The sequence below is a fragment of the Anomaloglossus baeobatrachus genome, chromosome 2 (assembly GCF_048569485.1).
Source record: "Anomaloglossus baeobatrachus isolate aAnoBae1 chromosome 2, aAnoBae1.hap1, whole genome shotgun sequence".
Taxonomy (NCBI): domain Eukaryota; kingdom Metazoa; phylum Chordata; class Amphibia; order Anura; family Aromobatidae; genus Anomaloglossus; species Anomaloglossus baeobatrachus.
The window spans coordinates 748,503,050-748,531,029 of record NC_134354.1 but is presented as its reverse complement, the minus strand read 5'-3'; the positions used below and the strand labels follow the sequence as shown (position 1 = coordinate 748,531,029).

The 27,980-nt window shown below is 46.9% G+C and overlaps 1 protein-coding gene across 1 annotated transcript; it reads right to left on the bottom strand.

The window, feature by feature from the left end:
- Positions 1–1,248: 1,248 nt before the first annotated feature.
- On the bottom strand, positions 1,249–24,254 carry LOC142290680 (collagenase 3-like). Its single transcript, XM_075334666.1, has 10 exons — positions 24,141–24,254; positions 17,732–17,955; positions 16,465–16,613; positions 16,262–16,387; positions 15,724–15,885; positions 13,057–13,159; positions 9,604–9,737; positions 6,810–6,969; positions 4,297–4,403; positions 1,249–1,346 (listed from the first exon to the last, which is right to left on the bottom strand). The coding sequence occupies exons 1-10, from the start codon at positions 24,252–24,254 to the stop codon at positions 1,249–1,251; spliced, it is 1,377 nt and encodes a 458-aa protein (XP_075190781.1).
- Between the last annotated feature and the right edge of the window lie 3,726 nt (positions 24,255–27,980).

The following is a 27,980-nucleotide window of genomic DNA, read 5'->3' as shown; positions in this document are numbered from 1 at the left end:
TCTCTGTGGGTGTGCGCACCCCTCCCTCCCCGATGCTGCCAATCACAGTTCAGAATCTGATGTACCATGTTTCCCCAAAAATAAAAAATACCCTTAAAATAGGCTCTAGCAGGAATTTTTGGCCTTCTTTGAGTATGCTTAAAGATAAGCCCTACTCCAAAAATAAGCCCTAGTTGCTGTTCAAATAGGAAGTGTCAAGGCAGCTAAAAAAGTTACAGTATACAGCAGGACACTTCAGTAAAGAAAAAAAATACCCCCCCCCCCCAAAAAAAAAAGAGGACATCACCAAAAGAGAGAAGACAGCCTCAAAAGAAAGCAGACAGTCCCCCCCAAAAAAAAAGAAAAAAAAAAAAGAAAATAATCGGGCTTATCAGACCCTAAATAATTACAGCTGGCAAGTGATGAAGGTGGATGGACTCTCACACAGAGATCTGCGTCGCTGTAGGTGTCCCTCATCATTCCACTGTCATAAACACATCGGGTTCCAATATCCCTTCGCTATGACGCACATTGGGTCACAGTATCATTCCACTCTGACACACACACACACACACACACACACACACACACACACACACACACACACACCGGATCCTAGTATCACTCCACTCTCACACATACACATCTAGGGTCGAAGTATGACTCCACTCACTTACTTTGCGCGAGTTATACTGCTTCCAGCTGCTGTAGAGAACGAACCGCTGTTGAATGCAGCTAGACCTGGCAGTGACACAGACCTGTATGTGAGAGCCCATTCACTTGCTAACTCTAATTTTTTGGCGTCTGGTAAGTGCGTTTTTTTTGGGGGGGGTGTCAGCTTTTTTTTGGCAGTAAACTTAGCATTACATAGGGAATTAAAGGTAAGCCTTATTTCTCCAAAATAAGACCTAACCCCAAAGATAAGTTTTAGTGCGTCTTATGGAGCAAAAAATAATATGACCCTGTCTTATTTTCAGTGAAACATAGGAGCATTCCATCAGTCACAGCTGCAGCTGAGCTGTAATTGGCAGCATGAAGGAGGAAGGGATGAAAGCGCACACCCCAGAGAAGACTGAAGAAACATCCAGTTGGACTGCAAAGCAGAGATTTCACATATTACTATCTAAAAGCAACAAATGTGAATCTCTACAATGGAGTGACTTGATGCAAAAAAAAAAAAATGGCATAATCAGGGGAGCTGAAGGATTTTTACAACTCCTTTTTATTGAGTAAGTGACAGGTAAGGACTCGCTAATAGAGATGTGATTCTTAGCACAAGACAGAGAAGCTCTCAATGACTTTTGTAACATGGTGACTTCTTGGGTCATACTCGATCTGTGTTTCTCCACGATAAAAAAGGATGTTTCCTATAGGAGAGAAGATCATAATTAATAGTTATCCATACTCTGATATTTAATTATTTATTTTAAAAAAAAAGTGTCTCAACTTCTGTAATGTTATCCAGTCAGGGAATACATGGGCTACAATATTTGGGGGATGCATTACATGCACACTTTACAGAAATGTAATTCTCCAATGCAATCAGCGTTCGGGGAAAGCATAAAGAATTTACACCCCTAAAAGTTTCACTTCATCTGTAAGCAGGAGATGGAAATGCGATGTCACTTGGGCCTAGTTCACACATTGTAGAATTATTGCATTTCTGTGACTGTGCTAGTCATCTGATTGGGGATAGCAAAAATTCTAGTATATGATAAAAAAAAAAAAAAAATCCGAAAAATTGCCAAATGGTAATGTAAGGGGTAGTCGGACCCCTGGTAGTGAAGGAGCGGTTTTTCCCCCCTGAAAACGCCACAGTAGTATGGTGGCAAATTGTAAATGTTGATGGTAAAATGTTACCTGTCATAAACTGTTTCCCCACTAGGTGCCAGTGTAGAGCAGTGGTTCCCCTGGTAACAGTGGCAGGGAAGGAAGGGGCAGGGCAGCCTAGGTGGGGAAGGAAGGGTTCTGAATGCAGAGTCGAGTGTGCAGTGAGATGTGAGAGGCGAGCAAGCTCGGTCTGAGGTGACGGGGCAGAGTGTGGGAGTGAGACGAGGCAGTCAGCCTGAGTGAGTACTCTTGGCTAGAAAGCAGAGGAAACCCATGAGAAACGGTGGAAGAGTTGGGACTAGTCCGGAGCCGGTGGTGTGTACTAGAGTGGAGTGCAGCTATCAGGGGGATAACAAGTGGCCCCTGCAGGCGAAGGTTAGTGCCCTGACAAAGAAGTGGAGAGGTGAGAACTTATCCAGAGCCGGTAGTGAGTGCTGGATCTGCCCTACAGTAAATCCGGGTTAGAGCGCAGCTACTAGGGGGTTAACGTATGTCCCCTGCAGGCAAAGGAAAGTGCCCGTAGAGAAAAAGGAAACCGTTTTTGTAGAAAAGGACCTGTAACTTGTAACGTACTAATGTAAACCTGCTGCAAACAAAAAGATGGAAGCTTTGTTTAATAAAACGGTGTTTGGTTTACCCGCTGCCTGCAATTGTCTCTTTCCTGACAGTGAAGAAGGAGCTGGAGAGCACAGAAAGAACGCTGTCATGAATGGGCCCCATGCATCCACACTCTGCCCCCACAACACACCTGTTTTGCAAGTAACGGCCGGGCCGGGGTTCAGCCTGCGGCCCACAAGGCGAGGGGACCCGACTACACCCCCTGAGGCGCCCCCTGCCCCCGTTACAGTAACGTAGTCTAATATTTCTCTTCTCTGCACATCCATATTTACACATTGGAACGGTGCCACATTTTGGCAATTTAAAAAAAAAAAAAGGTCTGCAGGGACCAGATGGTACTGTGTACTTCAATCTTATTCACATAGTGTGGTGAATAAATCATAATCAGTACTCAAGAAATATTTAAACAGTTCTTGGGTGCCACTTGCTTCCGCATTAGGAGGTGAGAGGCGCCGATGATGCTTCCTTGTCTAAGGCCTCTTTCACACGTTTGTGAAAAATCACGCACGTTTTTCACGGACGTGTCAGAGGTGCGTTTTGCCCTCCGTGAGCCGTGTTTATGGGCTACGTGTCTTCTCCGTGTGTTATCCGTGATAACACACGGAGAACGAGAACTTTCTGCTCACCTGTCCCTGGCGTCGCTGTCCATGGTGCTGATCTTCGGTCTCCGGTACTGCCAACTCCCCGCTGCTGCTGCTTCCGGCCGCAGTGGAGAGAGTATTCAATGAGCCTAATGAGCGGCGGTCGGCAGCAAGTGACAGCAGCGGCAGGGACAGGAGGGCTGGAGAAGGTGAGTAAAGTTTTGTTTTTTTTTCTCACAGACACATGTCTTCTCTCTGGTGCGCATCCATGTAGTCCGTTTGCATGACGTGTGACACGTTTGCGTTCCGTGTGACACCCATGATGCCGGAGAGAAAACGGACATGTCGGTGTGAGAAACACACCGATATACGTAATACGGAACGGACACACGTTCTGTGCGCAAATACTTACGTGTGTACAAAACCATAGGAATACCTAGGTCTACGTGTGTACGTGTCTCCGGTACGTGAGAAAACTGCCAAACACGTACCGGAGGCACGTACGTGTGAAAGAGGCCTAAGGAATAGCACATGTGCATGATACCTGCTGGCCCGCACATGTGTTCTGGCAGCCACCTGAAAATGTAAGATCATCAGCGTCTCTCACCTCCTGATGTAAAAGTGAAACACGTTAGAGAACTTCTTTAAAAGGGTGATTCACTACTCTGCACTAGTGACTACAGCGCTGTAAAATTGATAGGGAATTTTTTTTCTAAATACCTTGATCAGCCAATTCTGCCTGGTAGTAGCGCTATTTCGGTCAGCTCATCTCCATGAAGTGACCCCCAGGGCTCCGTGACTTTCGGGATCTGGTGATGTCACAGCTACTGGCCCCAGCCTTCCTGAGCAACTGGGCTGTAGGCGGAGTTTGGCAACTCAGCCCAGCGTCACAGCCCAACATGTTGCGCGCATTCTCCTTCACTGCAGAGCACCACAAACAGGAGCGATGCTGGGCTGTGATGAGTGATGAAAGCCCAGTCACTCAGGAAGACTGCAGCCGGCTGCGGTGATGTCAGGTTCCAGTTGACCTGACATCACCAGATCTCAGAGGTCAAGAAGCCCGGGGGTCACTTCATGGGGATGAGTGGACCGCAATAGCGCCATTCACAGGCAGAATTGGCTGATCAAGGTACTTAGAAAAAGACTTCCCTATTGGTTTTACAGAGATATGGCCACTACTGGAGAGTAGTGAACCACCCCTTTAATCATTTCCACCAAGGTTTGAATCCATGTCCTATTATTCCTCATTCCCCTGTTTATTTCTGGAAGTTATTATTGTATAAATTACCATTCACATTCATATAGGCTGCATCCACTTTATTTCCCACACCAGGGAATTGCGACTCCAGTGATAACGGAAAACCAGCGTTCATCTGCCCTTGTTGTTCATTATAACTAAAGCAAACACCAAAGGAAAATATCATCAGCACATGACATAGAAAATATGACGACAATTGTCGGGATGTGGCCATATACAGCAGATAAATTTGGTCACAGGCAAAAAAAATGTACCATTAGGGCTTGTGCAGACAACTGTATTTTCAGTCCCAGTGCGATCTGAGAAAACATCAGATTGCATTTGGACCAATGTTATTCTTTGGGGCCAAACACTATTTTTATTGATGCAAAATAGTAACTAAATACTGAATGTGGGAACGTGGTCTTAGAGGTATAACTACTTCACAAAAGAGGTACATGTTGTAGGAGAAATCCTAAAGAGAACCTGTCAGGTCCAATATGCACCCAGAAAAACGAGCAGTTCTCGGTGCATATTGCTAATCCCTGCCTAATCATCCCTGTATCTAGTAACATAGCTAAAGAGATCTTTAGAAAAAGTATTTGTAAAGATCCATCATTATATGGTAATGAGGCCAGGGACTAGTCGCAAGGGCATTATTTCCCTTGGCTAGTCGGCCCCTTAGCATGTAAGTACACCCCTGTGGGCGTGCTAACATGCTAATGAATGTGCAGAGTCAGAGGTATGGTCGATCTCACCGCTCTCTGCTGCCACCACGTCTGATGCATGATTTCGGCTCAGTGCTCATGATCAGAACTCCTGGACTTCCAGTCATGTGCACTATGAAGCCGGGGGCGTATGAGTCCCGGCTTTAAACTGGTGTAGTGCGCATGACAGGAAGTCCGGGGATGTTCTGATCGTGCACATTGAGCCGAAAACCTGCAGTGGCAGCAGAGGTGAGAGCGACCATACTTTTGATGCTGCACATTCATTAGCATGTTAGCTTGCCCACAGGGGCGTTCTTACATGCTAAGGGGGCTGACTAGCCAAGGGAAGTAACGCCCTTGTGACTAGTCACTGGCCTCATTACCATATAATGATGGATCTTTAGAAATACTTTTTCTAAAGATCTCTTTATCTATGTTACTAGATGCAGGGACGGTTAGGCAGGGATTAGCAATATGTACCCAGAACTGCTCATGGTTCTGGGTGCATATGTGGCGCCCTGGACAAGCCAGGACGTCACAGATACTGCAACAACACACCCCACACCCCGGCTAGGCACATCGAGGTCAAACAAAAATCCTTGTTGCCTCCCTCCAGGGGCTGATGTTCACACCAGGGGGTGGAGCCAGGCGGTTGGCCCCACTCACCGAGGAGTTCACAGTCGTGGAGGTGGGAAAAGGAAGGCAGTTGAATTTAGAGTTGGGAGAGTTGAGAAGAGGAGAAGTGAAGTGGTAGTGGAGGAGACTGACCGTGTCCGGGTGCGTGGCCCAGGCACATACAACAAGGTTGGCAGACGGTGGTGACCGTCTGCAGGAGGGGCTGATTGACGTGAACCGTAAGGACCAGGGACGGGCAGTGGCCCGCCGGTACTGGATCGGGGAGCGAAGAGAAGCCAGCACCATTCGGCAGGGCTTACGGACCCCGACCAGGCTAGGAGTCGCCGTAAAACAGGTCAAATCCGTTAGCGAAGGGAACCTCCGGGGTTTCCCAGCAGTCAAGACCCGATTGAAGGCAACAGCTCAAACCGTGAAATACAGTCACTGCCAAGGTTACAGTTCCCAGGGCCAGAGCCTACGGGCAAAAGGGGCTCCCTCAGCCTCCATCCAAGCTGGGGAGCGGGTTACCGGTGGGAAGCCACCAGAACCGAGAACATAACATAGGTGCAGGGAAAGGCAGTCACCGCCAACCTACCGGGAGAACAACCGCAGCTGTCTGTGGGACCCGTCCATCCAGCCGTTTGTTTTCCCGGAGACTTTGCATTCATCATTGGCTGAGTGAGTACCACTGTGCCGTGCGGCACTGCGCTGCCCCCGTGACCCTGCACCTCACCAGGCCCCGTAACCCGCCTGCCATCCCTCCCTCACCGGGCCCCGGGACAACCAATCCCCCTACTCACGGAGGGGAAGAACAACATCCAAGCTGCTCCCCGTCATCGCTCCTGGGATCCCCGTCCAGAGCAGCGGTGGTGTCACAACCTCACCACAACCGTGGGTGGCGTCACAGACAATAAATCCCCAAAAACCATTCCCCTTTTCACTCACGGGCGAGGAGCGCCGCTCGAGTCCCTGGGATCCGGCCCACCGCTCGAGCCACCGAGCAGCAAGCGAAGCAGCAGCGCCGGACCCGAGCGTGGTGAGCGCAGCGTCCCCTCCCCACCCGCGACACATATTGCACCTGACAGGTTCACTTTACGTCTGTTAAGTCCTTTAAGTCTGGTACTGGATTACATTTCTAATACTGCAACACAAATAGTCAAAACATGTGAAAAGAAATCAGGCACATTCTCCCTAGTATATTTTGTGATAAGTAAAATTGTCTTCCTAGGATTTGTGGCCTACCTCCAGCACAGGTCTCCAGTAAAAAAGAAGGTTTTTTCTTTCTCCCCATCATGGAAAGCAGCATCTATTCTCATCACAGACTCGGGGAAGCCAAACAAGCCAATATCTCCAGGTTCTTCAACTTTCAGGTTGGATCCATTGACAGACCAGAACTGTCTCCCTAATGGCATGGATTTAGAAGTGATATAAGTATTGAACATGCTACATGAATTTCTCACTAGATGTCGGTAAAAACCCATCCAATCCACACAGACAAAGAAATCAAACCATAGATGTTCATAAAATAAGTTATATATTAATGAGAAATGACACAGGGAAAAAGTATTGAACACATGAAGAAAAAAAAAGATGCAAAAACCATCAAAAGTGTTGATACCAGCTGAATTAGAAAGCAATGCTGCCACTTAGAAAAAAAAATCTCAACAGGTTCAACTGATGTCTCATTACCAAGGTGCCACACAAGAAAAGTCTAATGATGGGTAAAACCAGTGAGCTGTCTCCACACAAATTTAGGAATGTGTAATAATGAGAAATGACACAGGGTAAAAGTAAAAGTATTGAACACTTAGTGAAATGTATTCAATACTTTGTAGAAAAACCTTTGTTGGTGACGACAGCCTCAAAATGCCACCAATGTGGAGAAACTAGTTGCATGCATTGCTCAGGTGTGATTTTGGCCTATTATTCCACTCAAACACTATTAAAATCCTGGAAGTCCCGTGGGCTCCTTCTATGACCTATTATCTTTAGTTTCTTCCATAAATTTTTTATTGTATGTAGGTCAGATGATCGGCTCAACCATTCTAGCAGCTTTATTTTTTTCTCTGAAACGAATTGAGTGTTTCCTTGGCTGTATTTTTGGGATCATTGTCTTGCTGAAAAGTCCACCTTCATTTCATCTTAATCATCCTGGTAGATGGCAGCAGATTTTATAAATACTGTTTTGGTACATTTGTCCATTAATCCTTCCTTAAGTCATGTGAAGTTTACCAGTGCTGTATGCTGAAAAATAGCACCACATGATGTCCTCACCTCCAAACTTCATTGTTATGGCGTTTGTGGTGTGATAAGCCTTTTAGCCTCCAAACATGATGTGTATTATGGCATCCAAAGACATCAATTTTATTCTGACCAGACTATATTCTCCCACTATTTCACAGACTTAGGCCCCTTTCACACGTCAGTGATTCTGGTACGTTTGTGCTTTTTTTTAAACGTACCAGAATCACTGACATATGCAGACCCATTATAATGAATGGGTCTGCTCACACGTCAGTGATTTTTCACTGCACGTGTCTCCGTGCGGCGTACCTGCGTGTGCGTGATTGCCGCACAGAGACATGTCCATTTTTTTCTGGCATCACTGATGTCCCATGGACCACGCAGTGGTGTGGTCCGTGAAACACGTGCCAGAAAAAAACGTGCATTTAAAATAATAAACATTTTTACTCACCCGGCGTCCAGCGATGTCCTCTGCAGCCCGTCCTCCCTGCTGCTTCTAAGCCGGCTGATTACTGTCGCGCATATTAATGATGCACGACACAGCCGACCCGGAAGCAGCTGCTGCAGGGGTCAGCGCCGGCCGGATGCTGCACCGCGGGAGCGATCAGCACCATGGAGAGCGGGAGCGGGCACAGGTGAGTTGATTTATAAGTGCAATCACGGGCCACGGAGAACGGAGCCTGGATTGCACTTAGACAACCCACGTGTGCCGTGATTCACGGCACACGCAGGGACATGTGCGTGTTTTACACGCCAGTGAAAAACGTCTGTGTTTTTCACTGACGTGGGAAACGGGCCTTATGGAAATGTTGTTGAGCAAACTTTAAACACGCTCAAATCTGCTTTTTGTTCAGCAGTGGAGACTTGTGTGGCGAGTGTGCATACAGGCCACGGAGGACGAGTGCATAACTTGTTTGTTTCTTTCTGCAGCTCTCCACAGGTGGTTCTTGGACAACTCTTCTGATAATTCTTTTCACTCCTCTGTCTGAAATCCTGCGGGGAGCACCTGGTTGTAACTGATTTATGGTAAAATTATGTTCTTTCCACTTCTGGATTATGGCCACAACAGTGCTCACTGGAACCTTCAGTAGAATAGAAATTGTTCTGTAACCAATTACATCATTATGTTTTGTAATAATAAGGTTGTGAAAGTCTTGGGACAGCTCACTGGTTTTACCCATCATAAGATGTTTCTTGTGTGGCACCTTGCCAATGAGACACCTTTTTATAGGCCATCAATTAAACCAGCTGATTTTTTTCATAAAGTGGCAGGATTACGTTCTAATTACTGATAGATATCAGCTGGTCTCATGACTTTCCATGTTTTTTGCACTTTTCTTTATTCATGTGTTCAATACTCTTTCCCTGTGTCATTTTAGTAGCTTATTTTAAGGACATATATGGTTTGATTTCTTTGCCTGTGTGGATTGGATGGGTAGTTACCGACATCTACTGAGTAGTTCATGTCAATATCAACTTTACAAATACATTTACTTAGAAAATTGGTGACACATTCAATATTTATTTCACCCATAGTAAGATATCAATTACAGACCATGTCTGGTGTTGTACAGGCTTAGAACATGGGTATGTTTTATTTTGAAAAAAATAAATAAATTCAAAAATTGGTCAGCGAGCATTGTCTGGAATTGCAACTTATCCATATTAACTTGAATGTTACTGACCTGTAATACAAGAGACAACCCAAACAGAGGTGTGGCGTTGTTGCTGGAAAAAAAGAAACACTTTCTCATCCCAACAACCCTATTAATTACATTGGTTTCCAACTTACCTTTAAATATCAATATGGAGTTCTTTACTGGGTAATTATAGGCGGTATCTATGAAATCAGGGACTTTCTCCAACAGTGAACTTGTTAGGATTGCTGTATGTGCAAATACGTTTGGATGGTGATACCACACATGTCTACCAAAAATATAAAGTAAAAAGAAGTCATTCTAAAATGGAAACACAAAGCTGATCACATGGATCAGGTTCTGGTGGTGAACATCCTCTATGCTTTTCTGCAGTGCTCCTACAGGACAAGAGAGGAATTATACATAACAAATCGATGGGCAACTATGGATTTAGAGAGCTAAATATCATGCCTCAGGTTTGGAACTCAATCTGGTGACCTTGTGCTGCATAGTCAGTTTCCTTCCCTGCTGCACCACAGCCTGGTCCGTCCCTGTTCAAATACTGATGGTTTTTCACATTTGCTTCTCTCCTTTTGGTTTACGGTTATCAGGTGTTCTCGCTAGCTCATTTTCTCTGTCTTATGGTCGGTCCCTGTCCAAATGCTGATGGTCTTTCACATATGCTTCTCTCCTTTTGGTTTGCGGTTATCAGGTGTTCTCGCTAGCTCATTTTCTCTGTCCTATGGTCGGTCCCTGTCCAAATGCTGATTGTCTTTTACTTTTGCTTCTCTCCTTTTGGTTTATGGTTATCAGGTGTTCTCACCATCTCATTTTCTCTATCCTATGGTCGGTCCCTGTCCAAATGCTGATGGTCTTTTACTTTTGCTTCTCTCCTTTTGGTTTGGAGTAATCAGGTGTTCTCACTATCTCATTTTCTCTATCCTATCACATCCCGGGTGTGGCTATTTATACTCTCCTGATACTAGCCTTCTCTGCTGGCTATATTCCAATTTGTATTCTGCTAAGGAGTTCTGTGGCGCCCTGGGCAAGCCAGGACGTCACAAGCACTACACCAACACACCCCACACTCCCGGTCAGGCACACCAAAGTCAGACAAAAACCCTTGTTGCCTTCCTCCAGGGGCTGATGTCCACACCAGGGGGTGGGCCAGGCGGTTGGCCCCACCCACCGAGGAGTTCACAGTCCTGGAGGCGGGAAAAGAGAGCAGATAGTTTGCAGTAGAGGTTAGTGTTGGAAGTGAAAGTGGAAGGAGGGGAGTGGCAGAAGAGAAGCCTGAAGTTGGTCCGGGTGTGTGGCCCGGACGGATCAGCAAGGTTGGCAGATGGTGGTGACCGTCTGCAGGAGTGGCCTATTGGAGCTAACCGTAAGGACCGTGGACGGGCGGTGGCCCGGCGGTACCGGACCGGTACGCAAAGAGAAGCCAGCACCATCCGGCAGGGGCTTACGGACCCCGACAAAGCTAGGAGTCGCCGTGAATTTGCCAAATCCGTTAGTGAAGGGAACCTCCTGGGTTTCCCAGCAGCCAAGTCCCGTCAGAAGGCAACAGTCCAACCGAGAGAGGGAAACACAGTCACCGCCAAGGCTAAAGTTCCCAGGGCCAGAGCCTGCGGGCAAAAGGGGCTCCTTCAGCACCCATCCAAGCTGGGGAGCGGGTTACCGGTGGGAACCCATTGGAACCGTACACGTTACACAGGTGCACGGAAAGGCAGTCACCATCAACCTGCCGGGAGGAGAAACACCGCAGCCATCTGTGGGACCCGTCCATCCAGCCGTGTGTTTTACCGAGAACTGTGTCCTCATCATTGGCTGAGTGAGTACCACCGTGCCGTGCGGCACAGCGCTGCCCCTGCGACCCTGCACCTCGCCAGGGTCGTAACCCACCTGCCATCCATCACTACCCCATTACTGGGCCCCGGGACAACCAACCCCCTACCCACGGAGGGGAGAACTAACATCCAGGCTGCTCCCAGTCATCGCTCCCGGGATTCCCCGTCCAGAGCAGCGGTGGTGTCACCAATATCACCACAACCGTGGGTGGCATCACGGACAATAACCAAATCCCCACAATCCAATCCCCACCCTTTTCACTCACGGGCGAGGAGCGCCGCTCGAGTCCCCGGGATCTGGCCCACCGCTCAAGCCACCACCGAGCAGCAGCAGCCGCAGCAGCAGCGGCCGGACCCGAGCAGTGGGAGAGCGCAGCGTCCCCTCCTCCGCCCGCGACAGTTCCAGCTCCACTACTAGGGATTTTTGCCTGTTAGGCCTCTTTCACACGTACGTGAAAAACCATGCACGTTTTTCACGGACATGTCAGAGGTGCGTTTTGCCCTCCGTGAGCCGTGTTTATGGGCTACGTGTGTTCTCCGTGTGTTATCCGTGATAACACACGGAGAACGGGAGCTTTGTACTAACCTGTCCCTGGCATCGCTGTCCGTGGTGCTGATCTTCGGTCTCCGATCCTGCCGACTCCCCGCTGCTGCTGCTTCCGGCCGCAGTGAAGTGAATATGCAATGAGCATAATGAGCGGCGGTCAGCAGCAAGTGACAGCAACCGCAGAGACTGCAGGGCTGGAGAAGGTGAGTAAAGTTTTTTTTTTTTCTCACAGACACGTCTTTTCTCCGGTGCGTGTTACACAGAACATATCCGTGTGGTCCGTTTGCATTACTTGTGACACGTTTGCTTTCCGTGTGACACCCGTGATGCCGGAGAGAAAACGGACATGTTACCGTGAGAAACACATGGACACACGTAAGTACGGAACAGACACACGTTCTGTGCGAAAATACTTACGTGTGTCCAAAACCATAGGAATCCATAGGTCTACGTGTGTACGTGTCTCCGGTACGTGAGAAAACTGCCAAACATGTACCGGAGGCACGTACGTGTGAAAGAGGCCTTAGACAGAGAACAATTTGGTATTTGCTCTATGTTTTCTCATTTATCTTACCTGTACCTTTGCTGTTAGGTTTGTAGGAGGCTACCCTAGCTTGCGTTTGCTATTTCACCTTTTCCACTTGTGCACATGTTTTAGGTTTCCGACCCTTGGATCCCTGCCTATCTAGGCACGTTTTCCTATCTTGGTTTATAGTGCTTAGCAATCTCTCCTATGGTTCCTCAGGAGGTACGAGGAACAAGTCGATGGCCTTTTAGGCAGACAGGTCTGGTGTTGTGGCTAGGGATATTCCAGCCTGTGCATGAGCTACTAAGGGGTGCGCAGTTAGGGATATTAGTCTGTAACAGAACCAGTAGAGTACAGATGCAGCTGCATTGAGATAATCTTTATTTCCCATTTTACCCATGTTGGAATACTTTTGTGCATAACACTAAATTTGATATCTAGCTCTCATTCAGAATACCTCCATGTGTTCTCAATTGGCAGTGCGGAATGCGTCATTGTCAGACAACTTTGTCAGTAGCTTATCTGCTAGAAGACAAAGGATTGGGCATGTAGAAATCCAACAGGCACAATCTTTCTTGTTTCCAAAAGTATCTATTATGTATGGGTCAATCAGTTATTAGTCTCCACTGGTTTTGATTCTTTTGAAAATAACAATTAAAGGACGGTTGCAATATTCAAAATTGTATACCTGTCCTTAAAGATAATGATGCCTCCCTCCCAATGTGCAATGGCATCGATGGGTACCTCCTGGGTGCAGATTGCGGGAGTTATAACACTTGAGGGTCTGGAACCTGAAAACAAAGTAAAATAGTCAGTAGTTGTGCATTTTCTATCACAGGGATACACTATAATTTAAAGGGGTTGCCTGAGCTAATATCTGTTTTCGCAAACCCCTTCATTATTAGCCAGAATGCCTATGAACATCATCTACCATGGGAGCCGACAAGTCTGTACAATATATGGTTCCCCGTTGACTTACAGTAATTGACAAGTGTGTAAATCTTAATTTCCCCAGTGGTAGCGCTGCAGGAAAATAAAACACTTGCTCTGTCACAGTTGATCACTTTTGGTCCAAATAGTCGAACACTGTTTATGTGACGCCCTGACACATCAGGTAGTCACACATATTCCTCCGCATAACACCTTCCCTCACAGGGTTACACTCAGCCGACCGGAAACCATAGTCACCCCCCCCCAGGGAAGGACAGACACAGCAGTGGGCGGGACCAGGTGGATGGGGAATGCCCACCTAGGGGTCTGGAGAACCCGGGGCAGGAAAACAGTCAGTGGAGTTCAAGTTGGGAGTGAGGAGTTTGGACTGGAAGCTGACAGGCGCCGGGGTTGGAGCTCCGGCGCACTGGCTAGGTGGCAGACAGTGGTCAGTGTCAGCAGGAGACGGGAAGAAGGCTGCTGGAGATCCGAGGTGGACCGGGGCAGGGTTGTAGCCCGCCGGTACCGACACCAGAGAACCGACCCGGAAACCGTGCACACAAGGGGGTACTTGGACCCTGAAGCCAGGACCGGAACCAACGGCCTAGCTAATTAATCAATTGAGGGCAGGATTATAGGTCCTGTCCCAACCTAAGTCCCGAAAAGAGACAACCACCCACCGAGAGGGATAGGGCATCCGAAAGGGCCCGGTAGATCCCAAGGGTCAGCGTCAGCGGGCACGGCTCCCAACAGAAGTACCGGGAGCGGACTCCCGCGTTCCACACCGGGAAGTCCACCACATCACAACACAGTGCAGAGGGAAGTGACACAGACCACCAGCCCGGGTGGGGGACCAGAGTACACCCGGCCGCTGCGGCCGGCCACCAGCACCTTGGTTAACCACTGGACTTGTCTGATTTATTTACCGTGAGTAAGCTGAGACTCCCTGGTCTCACCAGGCGCGCCGGCCCCTGCCATCACCGTCCCCTGCACGGAGTCACTGGGCCCCGGGGCAACCATCCCTACCCACGGAGAGGTTAACATCTAGCTGCCATTCCATCGCCCCCGGCTGCCCCACATCAGCAGCGGTGGTGCCACACTTCACCACACACCGTGGGTGGCGTCACAGAGTGATTACGGCAAATCCCGTACAAATACGTCCCCTTTCATTCGGAGTGTCTACGTGAGCCCTGGGTCCGGAGAATCCCTCGAGCCACACTGCGGGTCCGGATCCGAGCAGCCTGGCTGCTACTGACGTGGGGGCGGTACACTTACTAACAGGTTCAATAAACAGTTATTGTACAAAGTAGGCTGCTGTTTTCTGGGACATGGGTGGAAATGGGTTTATTAGTAAATTTGACATACAAAGATTAAAGATCCAAAATGGCAGTTTTGGCCCTGCTGAACTTACACACCAAAGTCTATAGACTAAAGAGGTGGAGGAGCAGCAAAAAATTGGAAGCTGAAAGTTTGTTCCGCCACCCGGCATTCCTCCTGATGTCTCCCGCACATTGTCTCACTCAACAGAGCAGAACATTCATGTGACGGTTGTGACAGGGTAATATGGCGCACGATGCAACACACAACACAACGGGGACACTTTAACAACGGTGGGCCCTAGCGCTAGTGAGAGGGAAGATGGACACCTCCACTTACCTGCAAGTGATCCCTGCACTCCTAGCCAGTCCCTATACAGGTTCCTCACCTGTAGCCAAGCAGGAACCTGAAGGCTTGAGTGACCTTACAATAGACCTGGCTACTGAGTGGACAGGTAAGGGACGCTAGCCCCGCCACTGCACTAAAACAACACACAAGGTAAAGAAAGACAGACAGGGGGAAAGACACCAACACACTGCTGCAGTCAGTGCAGCCAAGACTGCAGCTTACATAACAACTTGCAGGGAGGGTTCCACCAGCTCCTTCCAACTCAAGGCCAAACATCCAAATGAGACTAAATAACAGACACCCTCTACTGGGAGCAGAGGGTATATATATAGACTGGGAGTGGTCCCAAACTGGAAACCCTGGGATGGTAATGAGAATGCTTGCAGGGTTCGAATACTGACATTAACCCTCTCCTCCCCAACAGAAAAGAAACTACATTTACCTACAGAGGTGAGCATAGCAATAGCTTTCTAAGCCGCTATCTGTCAGAATTCTCAATGCACAATGACAGTGACAATTCATGTGCTCTTATTAGGGAAAGGGGAGTCTGTCGCTGACAGAATGAAACTAATCTGCCTAGAGGATTGGGCATGCAGAAATTCAACATGCCCGATACTTCTTTTATTTTTTTTAACTCATCCACTGAGGAGAGTCGTGATCCCTCACCTCCTCCCACATACAACAACGTGAAACATATTCGAATGGAACCCCCCAAAAAAACAAAGCAACAGGCAACACATACAAAATAAATGTGACTTACCATACAATTCCTGTATTCCCAGGACATCATCAGCCGGAAGAGTGAAGTTCTCAGAATTGAAGTAATTGTAGATGGGGTACATAAGGGCATAATGATTACTGGAGTGTGTCAGCCCCAATGCGTGCCCAAACTCATGTACAGCCACTGAGAATAAATTGTAGTCTGTAAGGCGAAAATAAAGGAATATTACATACAAGGGAGAAGGTCTTGAGGGGGAAAGTACATAATATACATAGAACTTGGTAAATTTTAGACTTCCACACAGTTGACATTGAATGTGGGATCAAATCCACCAAAATTCTCCATTATTGTCAATGGAGTAAACCAATTCCAGTATATGTCTTGCAAAATGTAATTAAAAAGCATGGACCATAGGAGGCTACAACATCTCTTCCAGATATTAAACATTAACCCCTAAACTAACCTAAACCACTAGATGCTGATCCCACTCGAGGTGACCCCATAAATATTTAAAGTATCTTCCCTGGACAGCGCCTTTAAATTATGCCTCTGGGTTAACAAAAAATAAAACTTTTACCTTCTGAATCCACAGTCCAAGTTTCCTCCTCATCAAAATGAACATCTCCACCCAAGTGGTCTCCAGGAGGAAAGGCATGAGCCAACACCCTTCTAGGACCATCGAACGAGAAGAAATCTCCATGTTCTAGAGACGATGAAAGCAAATTCTTGTTAACAGGCATTTATAAGACTATATTTATAGAATTATGTAAGCAGAGTTACCTCTGGCAACAAAGGAGATCATCAGGTCAGCATGTCCACCATGAAGCTGTATAAACTGGAGGGGAGTCACCTCGCTCCACACTCTCAAGGCTTCTCGTATGCTCCGATCCACATCGGCCGGTGGAAGATCTGGAGTGTAATTCACTATTCTACATGATGCAAAGTCAGATTGCTATGATTTTTTTCAATAAAAAAAGCACCATAGTAAACCAGTTGGTGCTCATAAAGGTCTATGGAGAACTCACAGTAGAATGTCTATGTCAGACTCTAGCTCCTCCTTCTTCCATAGATTTTTAAAAGCACCAATTGTTTTGTTCTATATCTGTAATGGGAAAGTCTGTCTTCACTGAACACAGATTTTACACCTGAAATGAGAGTCAAAGATCAACCCAGGAAGAGAAAGGAGTAAATTTATCTGATAATATATTACACAGATACTTTTTTATGTCTAATATCCACTGGTGGACACAGATAGAAGAGGGCCCCTGTGCAAAAACAATATATGGGCCCCTTGTAGCTCAATAATTTTTTATAATGCACAATTTCACCTGCTTTGGAGGTAGAAATGGGCCCCCTGTCCTCTTGTGCCCCTGTAGGGCTGCACAGGCTGCACCGATAATATGTCCGCCCCTGCAGATACCAATTTATAAAACTAACATTATAGTTACCCTTTAATTGAACTTATATGTAATTTACCTCCTAAACTATCAAAGCTATATACTTTAAAGTAGCTGATGTCAACCCTAAACTGAATCTGTCATGTGAAAAAATACTAATAACCTGGAGATATGGGGTTAATATGCAGGTTAATAACGTTCTGAAGCTGCCCGCTGCCGGCACTGAGAGCCCCGCTGCCGGGGGGTAAATTAACTTTATTCCTCCCGACTGCGATAACAGTGGCGTCGGCGTAGCTTTAATCACCGCTCAGTATGGCGGCAGTAAATACGCCTACTATATCGGCAGGTAATAGCGTTTTTTAACATGATAAGTTCCCTTTAAGAAGTTTATTCAAAGAAGCCTAATCCTTCTCAAATTTGCTGTTAGATATAGTGAACAAAACTGAACTCCTCTCCAAGATTTGTCATAATGTCAGAAAGTATGGATGAGCATTTTTTTGCAACTCATCTCTACTAAAGCATGGAAAGACACATCTATATACAGCACTTATAGTCCTCACCCAATGGTGCCTTAGACAGCCGCCTACATTGTCTACCCTGTGTCCTGGCCCGAAAATCCTGACAATATGTAAATAATTATTTTACCTCACCTGTAGGTTATGATAGTGGATTTCCATTTTAAATTCTTTCTAATGACGGCATAACCTGCGACATCGGGAACCCCACATCTGGCTTCATCCATCATACTGTCTGTTCTCACATTATGGCCCCAGTTGAGGAGCAGATCCATGATGTTCTGTATTTCATGAAGTTGTTTGTCAGTAAATTGTAGAAACCTCTTGTGTGTCACTGTGCCTTCCATGTTCTCATGTTCCTGTTGTATCAAGTTCTCAAATTGTCAAAATTATAAACTGTTTTTAAAAATAAATAACTACAATTTACTAGTAATGAGCGGGCACTACCAGGCTCAGGTGCTCAATACTCGTAACTATTGATGAGCGGGCACTACCATGCTCAGGTGCTCGATACTCGTAACTAGTGATGAGTGGGCACTACCATGCTCAGGTGCTCGGTACTCGTAACTAGTGATGAGTGAGCACTACCAGGCTCAGGTGCTCAATACTCGTAACTATTGATGAGCGGGCACTACCATGCTCAGGTGCTCAGTACTGGTAACTAGTGATGAGCGGGCACTACCATGCTCAGGTGCTCGGTACTCGTAACTAGTGATGAGCGATTACAAATATGCTCGGGTGCTCGGTACTTGTAACTAGTGATGAGCGAGCACTACCATGCTCGGGTGCTCGGTACTTGTAACTAGTAATGAGCGGGCACTACCATGCTCTGGTGCTCGGTACTCGTAACTAGTGATGAGCGAGCACTACCATGCTCAGGTGCTCGGTACTCTTAACTAGTGATGAGCGAGCACTACCATGCTCGGGTGCTCTGTACTCGTAACTAGTGATGAGCGGGCACTACCATGCTCTGGTGCTCGGTACTCGTAACTAATGATGAGCGAGCACTACCATGCTCAGGTGCTCGATACTCGTAACTAGTGATGAGTGAGCACTACCAGGCTCAGGTGCTCAATACTCGTAACTATTGATGAGCGGGCACTACCATGCTCAGGTGCTCAGTACTGGTAACTAGTGATGAGCGGGCACTACCATGCTCAGGTGCTCGGTACTCGTAACTAGTGATGAGCGATTACAAATATGCTCGGGTGCTCGGTACTTGTAACTAGTAATGAGCGGGCACTACCATGCTCTGGTGCTCGGTACTCGTAACTAGTGATGAGCGAGCACTACCATGCTCAGGTGCTCGGTACTCTTAACTAGTGATGAGCGAGCACTACCATGCTCGGGTGCTCTGTACTCGTAACTAGTGATGAGCGGGCACTACCATGCTCTGGTGCTCGGTACTCGTAACTAATGATGAGCGAGCACTACCATGCTCAGGTGCTCAGTACTCGTAACTAGTGATGAGCGAGCACTACCATGCTCAGGTGCTCAGTACTCGTAACTAGTGATGAGCGGGCACTACCATGCTCTGGTGCTCGGTACTCGTAACTAGTGATGATTGAGCACTACCATGCTCAGGTGCTCAGTACTCGTAACTAGTGATGAGCGGGCACTACCATGCTCTGGTGCTCGGTACTCGTAACTAGTGATGATTGAGCACTACCATGCTCAGGTGCTCAGTACTCGTAACTAGTGATGAGCGAGCACTACCATGCTCTGGTGCTCGGTACTCGTAACTAGTGATGATTGAGCACTACCATGCTCGGGTGCTCTGTACTCGTAACTAGTGATGAGCGGGCACTACCATGCTCTGGTGCTCGGTACTCGTAACTAATGATGAGCGAGCACTACCATGCTCAGGTGCTCGATACTCGTAACTAGTGATGAGTGAGCACTACCAGGCTCAGGTGCTCAATACTCGTAACTATTGATGAGCGGGCACTACCATGCTCAGGTGCTCGATACTCGTAACTATTGATGAGCGGGCACTACCATGCTCAGGTGCTCGATACTCGTAACTAGTGATGAGTGGGCACTACCATGCTCAGGTGCTCGGTACTCGTAACTAGTGATGAGTGAGCACTACCAGGCTCAGGTGCTCAATACTCGTAACTATTGATGAGCGGGCACTACCATGCTCAGGTGCTCAGTACTGGTAACTAGTGATGAGCGGGCACTACCATGCTCAGGTGCTCGGTACTCGTAACTAGTGATGAGCGATTACAAATATGCTCGGGTGCTCGGTACTTGTAACTAGTGATGAGCGAGCACTACCATGCTCGGGTGCTCGGTACTTGTAACTAGTAATGAGCGGGCACTACCATGCTCTGGTGCTCGGTACTCGTAACTAGTGATGAGCGAGCACTACCATGCTCAGGTGCTCGGTACTCTTAACTAGTGATGAGCGAGCACTACCATGCTCGGGTGCTCTGTACTCGTAACTAGTGATGAGCGGGCACTACCATGCTCTGGTGCTCGGTACTCGTAACTAATGATGAGCGAGCACTACCATGCTCAGGTGCTCGATACTCGTAACTAGTGATGAGTGAGCACTACCAGGCTCAGGTGCTCAATACTCGTAACTATTGATGAGCGGGCACTACCATGCTCAGGTGCTCAGTACTGGTAACTAGTGATGAGCGGGCACTACCATGCTCAGGTGCTCGGTACTCGTAACTAGTGATGAGCGATTACAAATATGCTCGGGTGCTCGGTACTTGTAACTAGTGATGAGCGAGCACTACCATGCTCGGGTGCTCGGTACTTGTAACTAGTAATGAGCGGGCACTACCATGCTCTGGTGCTCGGTACTCGTAACTAGTGATGAGCGAGCACTACCATGCTCAGGTGCTCGGTACTCTTAACTAGTGATGAGCGAGCACTACCATGCTCGGGTGCTCTGTACTCGTAACTAGTGATGAGCGGGCACTACCATGCTCTGGTGCTCGGTACTCGTAACTAATGATGAGCGAGCACTACCATGCTCAGGTGCTCAGTACTCGTAACTAGTGATGAGCGAGCACTACCATGCTCAGGTGCTCAGTACTCGTAACTAGTGATGAGCGGGCACTACCATGCTCTGGTGCTCGGTACTCGTAACTAGTGATGATTGAGCACTACCATGCTCAGGTGCTCAGTACTCGTAACTAGTGATGAGCGGGCACTACCATGCTCTGGTGCTCGGTACTCGTAACTAGTGATGATTGAGCACTACCATGCTCAGGTGCTCAGTACTCGTAACTAGTGATGAGCGAGCACTACCATGCTCTGGTGCTCGGTACTCGTAACTAGTGATGATTGAGCACTACCATGCTCTGGTGCTCGGGATTCGTAACTAGTGATGAGCGGGCACTACCATGCTCTGGTGCTCGGGACTCGTAACTAGTGAGCACCTAATGAGCATTTGTGAGAAAGAAAAGACCGGACATGTCGATTCTCATTATTTTTAGGCTATGTGCGCACTTTGCGTTTTTTCATGCGTTTCCGCAGCGTTTTGAACTGCAGCGTTTTAATGCCAAAATGCATGCAAAGTCTACGGTAAATTGTGATTTCTTGTGCGCACAATGCAGTTAAAAACGCAGCATTTTAGTTGCAGAAAATTTGGCAAAAACTCAGCGTTTAAAGAAGCAACATGTCAATTGTTTTTGCCATTTGGGCAGCGTTTTGCTAACATTGGAGTCAATGAGAAATGTCAAAACGCACACACAATCAAAATCCCAGCGTTTTACATGCTTTTTGGATGCAGAAAACATGCTTTTTGGACAAAATAAACGCATGCGTTTTTGACTTTATAATATGGGAATAATATGTCCCTTTACACACACACACACACACACACACACAGTCTGACAATTAAATTAATGAAAATCCATAATTTAATGTTATTTTATGCATAAATATTAAAAAAACAGTTATAATTTTAATAAAATTATTTATTTTGTGTATGATTTTAATCATGATAGTTGTTATCATTTTTTTCTGTTTTTTTCATAGTGTTTGAATGTTTAAACTTTATTTAGTAGTGTATTTGTATTCAAAACGCATCTGACTTTAAGCAATGAAAAAGCATGTAAATCGCGGCAAAAACGCGGTAAAAACGCAAGCGTATTTATAGAGTTTTTGTGGTCAATAACAAATTTGACAAAGACAATTTCTGCCAGAGGATGCGTTTAGAACTGCAACTACCTCGACGCAAAGTGCGCACATAGCCTAATACATTGAGTATTTGGTGAGTTTTTTACCTCAGTATTTGTAGCCAAAACCAAGAGTGGAACAATCAGAGGAAAAGTATAATAGACACACGAGCACTACTTCTGTTTTATTCACCCACTCCTGGTTTTAACTTACAAATACCGAGGTAAAAATGCTCACCAAATACTCGATGTGTGAACTGGCCTTATTGGCTCAACTCAGAGTGCTACTTTAAGGCCACATTCACACGTTGAGTATTTGGTGAGTTTTTTACCTCAGTATTTCTATCCAAAACCAGGAGTGGGGAAAAAATTCAGAATTGGTGACAGGTTTCTATTATACTTTTCCTCTGATTGTTCCACTCCTTGTTTTGGCTACAAATACTGAGGTAAAAAAATTCACTAGATACTCATGGCCTTAAAGTAGCACTCTGGGATGAGCCAATAAGGCCACGTGCAGATTGTTTAGTATTTGGTAAGGGTTTTTTTTACCTCTGTATTAGTAAGACAAAACCAGGAATGGAACAATCAGAGGAAAAGTACAATAGAAACACAGGCACCACTTCTGTATTTTATACCCACTCCAGGTTTTGGCTTACAAATACTGAGGTAAAAAAACCTCACCAAATACTCAACATGTGGCCTTAAAGGAGCACTCTGCTTTGATCCAATAAGGCCACGTGCACACGTTGAGTATTTGGTGAGTTTTTTACCTCAGAATTTGTAAGCCATAAAACATGTAGTAGTGGTGCCTGTGTTTCTGTTATACTTTTCCTTCTTTTGTTCCACTCCCAGTTTTGACTTACACATTCTGAGGTAAAAAAAACTCACCAAATACTGTGTGTGAACTGACTTTATTGGGTCAACCCAGAGTGCTACTTTAATGCTACATGTGCACGTTGAGTTTTTGATGAGTTTTTTTACCTCAGTATTTGTAGCCAAAACCAGGAGTGGGTGAAAAAAGCAGAAGTGGTGCTTGTGTTTCTCAAGGTTTTGGCTACAAATACTGAGGTAAAAACTCAAATAATCGTGTGCATGTGGCCTTAAAGTAGTATTCTGGGTTGAGCCAATAAGGCCACGTGCACACGGTGAGTTTTTGGTGAGTTGTTTTACCGTATTAGTAAGACAAAACCAGGAGTGCAACAATCAGAGGAAAAGTATAATAGAAACACGGGCACCATTGCTGCATTTTTGGCCCACTCCTGGTTTTGACTTACAGATACTGAGGTAAAAAACTCACCAAATACTCAACATGTGAATGTGGCCTTATAGGAGCGCTCTTGGTTGAGCCAATAAGGCCACACATTGAGTATTTGGTGAGTTTTTTACCTCAGTATCTGTAAGTCAAAACAAGGAGTGGGTGATAAATACAGAAGTGGTGCTCGTGTTTCTATTATACTTTTCCTCTGATTGTTCCACTCCTGGTTTTGGCTACAAATACTGAGGTAAAAAAACTCACCAAATACTCAATGTGGGCACATGGACTAATTATTTTCTATATTATTTCAACAAGAGAATATAGGGAGTAATTGAGGCACCATATTGCAGCACACATATCGCCTTTGGCTCATGTGTGAACCCTAACATATCTTTATAAATCTTATTGCCCTAACATCACTTTAATAAGAAAGCAAGTAACACATATTTCCTTAATTATTGTTTAAAGGGGAATTCTTGGTTTTGAAAACCCCTTTTGAAAATCCATATTAGAGAAATGGCAGCGGAGATCCCTATTTCAGATTCATCATGGGTTAAGTAAATAAGTTAGAAAAGAATATCTAAGGTATGTATCTCAATGAGAACTGTGTAATGTTTCATTCCCCCTGCGGGGGGCGCTGCAGGAAAGTTAAACATTCTATAATTAGCTTATCAATGAGGGACTCTCCTAACAAAAAGGGATTGGGAATCAATTCATTATTGCATTTACACCAGATTTTTTTGAGAATACCTCTCAATTACTGACTTTTTGACTTGCGATAAATTCATCAAACGGTTTGCGCCTTTTTAATGTTGTTTTTAGTGATTTGGTTTTCTGATTTTTACGTCAGATTAGTAACATTTGGCACAACACTACTCAAACCTTTTTTTTGTGACATTTTGCAAAAAGTGTGACTTCTCTTAAAGGGTAACAAAGACAGATAAAGAGAGAAAAAAAAGACAATTTGAGGCTTTGTGCAAAATTCACAAATTTTGATGAATTTGGTGCAAAAAAACAAATAAAATCACAAGTCAACAACTTAAAAAGAAAAATATAAAGGATGAACTGAGCTCATTATGAAAAGTGGACACTCCAATGCATTGTTTATCAAATAGGGTAGTAGTAATTTTCTGCTGATAGGAATACGAACCTTGGCATCATTACGTGAAATGATCCTCTGATCCGGTAGTCCGTTCCTCTGAATCGGCAGGGCGTGAGCTTTACTGAGAAAGAGAAAGCCCAGTGTCATTAGGAGCAGGCCCATCGTGACACTATTCCTCTACTTTAGCACGATGTTGACTACTACTATTACATTTATAGTTATGTGTCAGGAGACAGCACTTTCTTATCAGACTCTGACATTCTTAAAGCTTGAGTTAAATCAGATTTATTCGGAATTTGTCAATGCATAAATAGCTGGATAGACAATTGTAATGTGATCTTAGACATATTTCTTTTTCGCTCCTAATTGGGAGACCCAGACAATTGGGTGTATAGCTATTGCCTCCGGAGGCCACACAAAGTATTACACTTAAAAGTGTAAGGCCCCTCCCCTTCTGGCTATACACCCCCAGTGGGATCACTGGCTCACCAGTTTTGTGCTTTGTGCGAAGGAGGCAACACATCCACGCATAGCTCCACTGTTTAGTCAGCAGCAGCTGCTGACTATGTCGGATGGAAGAAAAGAGGGCCCATACAGGGCTCCCAGCATGCTCCCTTCTCACCCCACTTCATGTCGGAGGTGTTTGTTAAGGTTGAGGTACCCATTGCGGGTACGGAGGCTGGAGCCCACATGCTGCTTCCTTCCCCATCCCTTTTTACAGGGCTCTGGGTGAAGTGGGATTCTATCGGTCTCCAGGCACTGAGACCGTGCTCCATCCACAGCCCCTGGTATCTGCTGGACATGGAGCGGAGTATCTTCAGGGACATGGCCCTGCTACATGGAGGTACTCTGTGTCCCTGTGGGGACCGCACAGACACACGGCAGCACTGCTGGGTGTGTTAGTGCGCCAGGGACAGCGGCGCTGTCCGCACTAGTGCCATCGCACACCACAGCGTTGCTGGGTGTGTTAGTGTATTGGGTGACTACTGCGCTAACCGCCGCTGCCATTTTTATTTAAGGCGCCGCTGGGATTTGTGGTGCGCCGGGGACTTCCGCGCCGGCCAGCACTGATATGCCGGCCGCGCTTATTAACTCGAGTCCCCGGCTTCTGGGCCTAGTCTCCCTTCGTTACCGCCCACAGACCTGACAGTCAGGGTAGGGGCGTGACGCTGCATAGCACAGCAGCGCTGAGAGCTGGAGTATGTTTTGCATACTCCACCCCTCTCACTGTGTGCACTGTGAAACCGGATTCCCGCACTTTCTCAGGCACGCCCACGGCTTCCTTCTCTACAAGGACGCCGGCAGCCATTAGTGTCAGTTTCTGTACGATACAGAGACAAGTGTGGAAGACCCTGGCATTCTGATAGTCACACAATCGCTGCAACAGGCGTTAAGCAGCACCTGTGGTGCTAACCCCACTAGTGCAGAAGTGCACTTATAGATATGCTTGTACTATATACATTGCACTGTTTGGTCGCACGTTGTATATACCCTCCTGGATTGTGCGGAGGAGTTATCAGCATATTCTCTGTGTAAAACAAAGGTGCAGAACCACATGTTTTTCTATGCAGCCGGTACAGCATGTACGGCTATACGGCCGGCAGGTTACATAGACCCCCATTATATCCAACTCAGCCGGAGTCTCTGCTAATGGCCAGAGGATGAGGACGGTGTCTGCAGTATTTACTGACAGATTTTCTGAGACTATGGCTATGATACTAGAAGCCTAGCAGTCCGGACATGTCTCTCACAACATGGGCACTGTTGAATCATTGATCCATGGCCCCCCTCAGTGTGAACAACTAACAGCTCCGGGAATGTCACACGCATCCCAGAGTCACGGCTTTGCACAGACGTCAGTCCCAGACAGCCTAAGCGGGCTCACTATGAGCGGCCCTCGGTTTCATCAGGGTCCTAGCAGAAGGACTCTCTGTGTAATGGGGCGGAAGTAGCGGCTCAGGATTCTGATCCTGAGACCGCTCTCAATCTGGATACACCTAATGGTGACGCCATAGTGAATAATCTTATAGCGTCCATCAATAGAATGTTGGTTATTTCTCACCCAGCTCCTCCAGTGGAGGAGTCAGCTTCACGTATTTTTCTGGACCACTCTGCCTTCAGAGAGGCAGTCCGGGAACACCACACTTATCCAGATATGCGCTTCTCCAAACGGCTTAGGATACACGTTATCCCTGCCCCCTGACGTGGTCAAGGACTGGACCCAGTGTCCCAAGCGGCATCCTCCAATCTCCAGGCTTGTAGCTAGATCCATAGTTGCAGTGGGAGATGGAGCTGCACTTAAAGATGCCACTGACAGACAGATGGATCTCTGGTCTAAATCCATCTATGAGACTGTCGGCGCACCGTTGGCTCCAGCATTCTCACCCTTGGGGCACTCCAAGCTATTTCAGCTTGTCTTACACAGATTGACACGGTTACACGTACATCTGTGCCGCAGGTGGCATCCTTAACCTCTCAAATGTCTGCATTTGTTTTTTACGCGATTCAGGTTGCCCTAGACTCTGCGAACCGTACGGCAGTAGCCTCCGCTGCTCCGTGTTTTTAAGCAGAGCCTGGTCTGCTCGTTAAGTGAATGGAAGGCAGATTCTGCTTCCAAAAAAGGTTGCTTAACCAGTTGCCTTTTTCTGCTGACCGACTGTTTGGTGAGCGTTTGGATGTAACCATTAAACAGTCCAGGGGTAAGGATTCATCCTTTCCTCAGCCCGGACACAACAAACCCCAACAGAGCAGGAGGCAGTCGTGGTTTCGGTCTTTTCGAGGCTCGGGCAGGTCCCATTTTTCCTCGTCCAATGTGGACTCAAAAGGATCAGAGGAGCTCAGATTCTTGGCGGGCTCAGTCACGCCCAAAAAAGAGACAGTCTGAAAACCCGCTTCCAAGGCGGCTTCCTCATGACTTGCGGCCTCCTCTCTCCGCATCCTCGGTCGGTAGCAGGCTCACCCGCCTTGGCGATATTTAGCTGCCATAGGTCAATGACCGTTGGGTGTGAGACATTCTGTCTCACGGGTACAGGATAGAGCTCACTTCTCGTCCTCCAACTCGATTCTTCAGAACTTCTCCACCTCCCGGCCGAGCCGCTGCTCTTCTGCAAACAGGGTGCACTCTATAGGCAGAAAGAGTGATGACCCCCGTTCCTCTTCAGGAACAAGGTCACGGTTTTTACCCCAAATTATTTGCGGTGCCTATAAGAACGGGCCGTTCCGTCCCGTTCTGGATCTAAAACTGCTCAGCAAGCTCGTGGACACCAGGCGGTTCCGGATGGAATCCCTCCGCCATGTCATCGCCTCAATGTCCCAAGGAGATTTCCTAGCATCATTAGGCATCAAGGATGCTTATCCACACGTGCCGATTGATCCAGAGCACTAGCGTTTCTACGCTTCGTTATAGGAGACGAACACCTTCTGTTCGTAGCTCTACCTTCCGGCTAGCGACAGTCCCACTGGTCTTCGCCAAGGTCAGGGCAGCAGTAGTCACAGTCCTGCACTCTCAGGGTCACTCTGTGATCCCATATTTAGACGATCTACTTGTCAAGGCACTCTCTTAGGACACATGCCGACACTGCCCGAACGTTGCGCTGGAGACTCTCTAGAGTTTTGGGTGGATCATCAACTTTTTGAAGTCAGATCCGACCCCGACCCTATCGCTAACATATCTAGGCATGGAGTTTCATACTCTCTCAGCGATAGTGAAGCTTCCGCTAGACAAACAGCATTCTCTACGGGCTGCAATCTCTTCTTTAAGAACCAGTCGCACACATTGAGACGCCTCATGCACTTCCTACGTAAGATGGTAGCAATGGAGGCAGTTCTTTTCGCGCAGTTTCATCTGCGTCCACTACAATGTGACATTCTCCGCCAATGGGACGGGGA

What these genes read in the sequence shown, in the direction of transcription:
- LOC142290680 (XM_075334666.1), bottom strand. Translation starts at nt 24,254, where the DNA reads ATGGGCCTGCTCCTAATGACACTGGGCTTTCTCTTTCTCAGTAAAGCT. An exon ending in TTGGACTGTGGATTCAGAAG is followed by an intron (nt 15,886 to 16,261) that starts GTAAAAGTTTTA and finishes TTCGCCTTACAG; the next exon opens with ACTACAATTTATTCTCAGTG. An exon ending in AGCCTATATGAATGTGAATG is followed by an intron (nt 1,347 to 4,296) that starts GTAATTTATACA and finishes TCTCTCCTATAG; the next exon opens with GAAACATCCTTTTTTATCGT.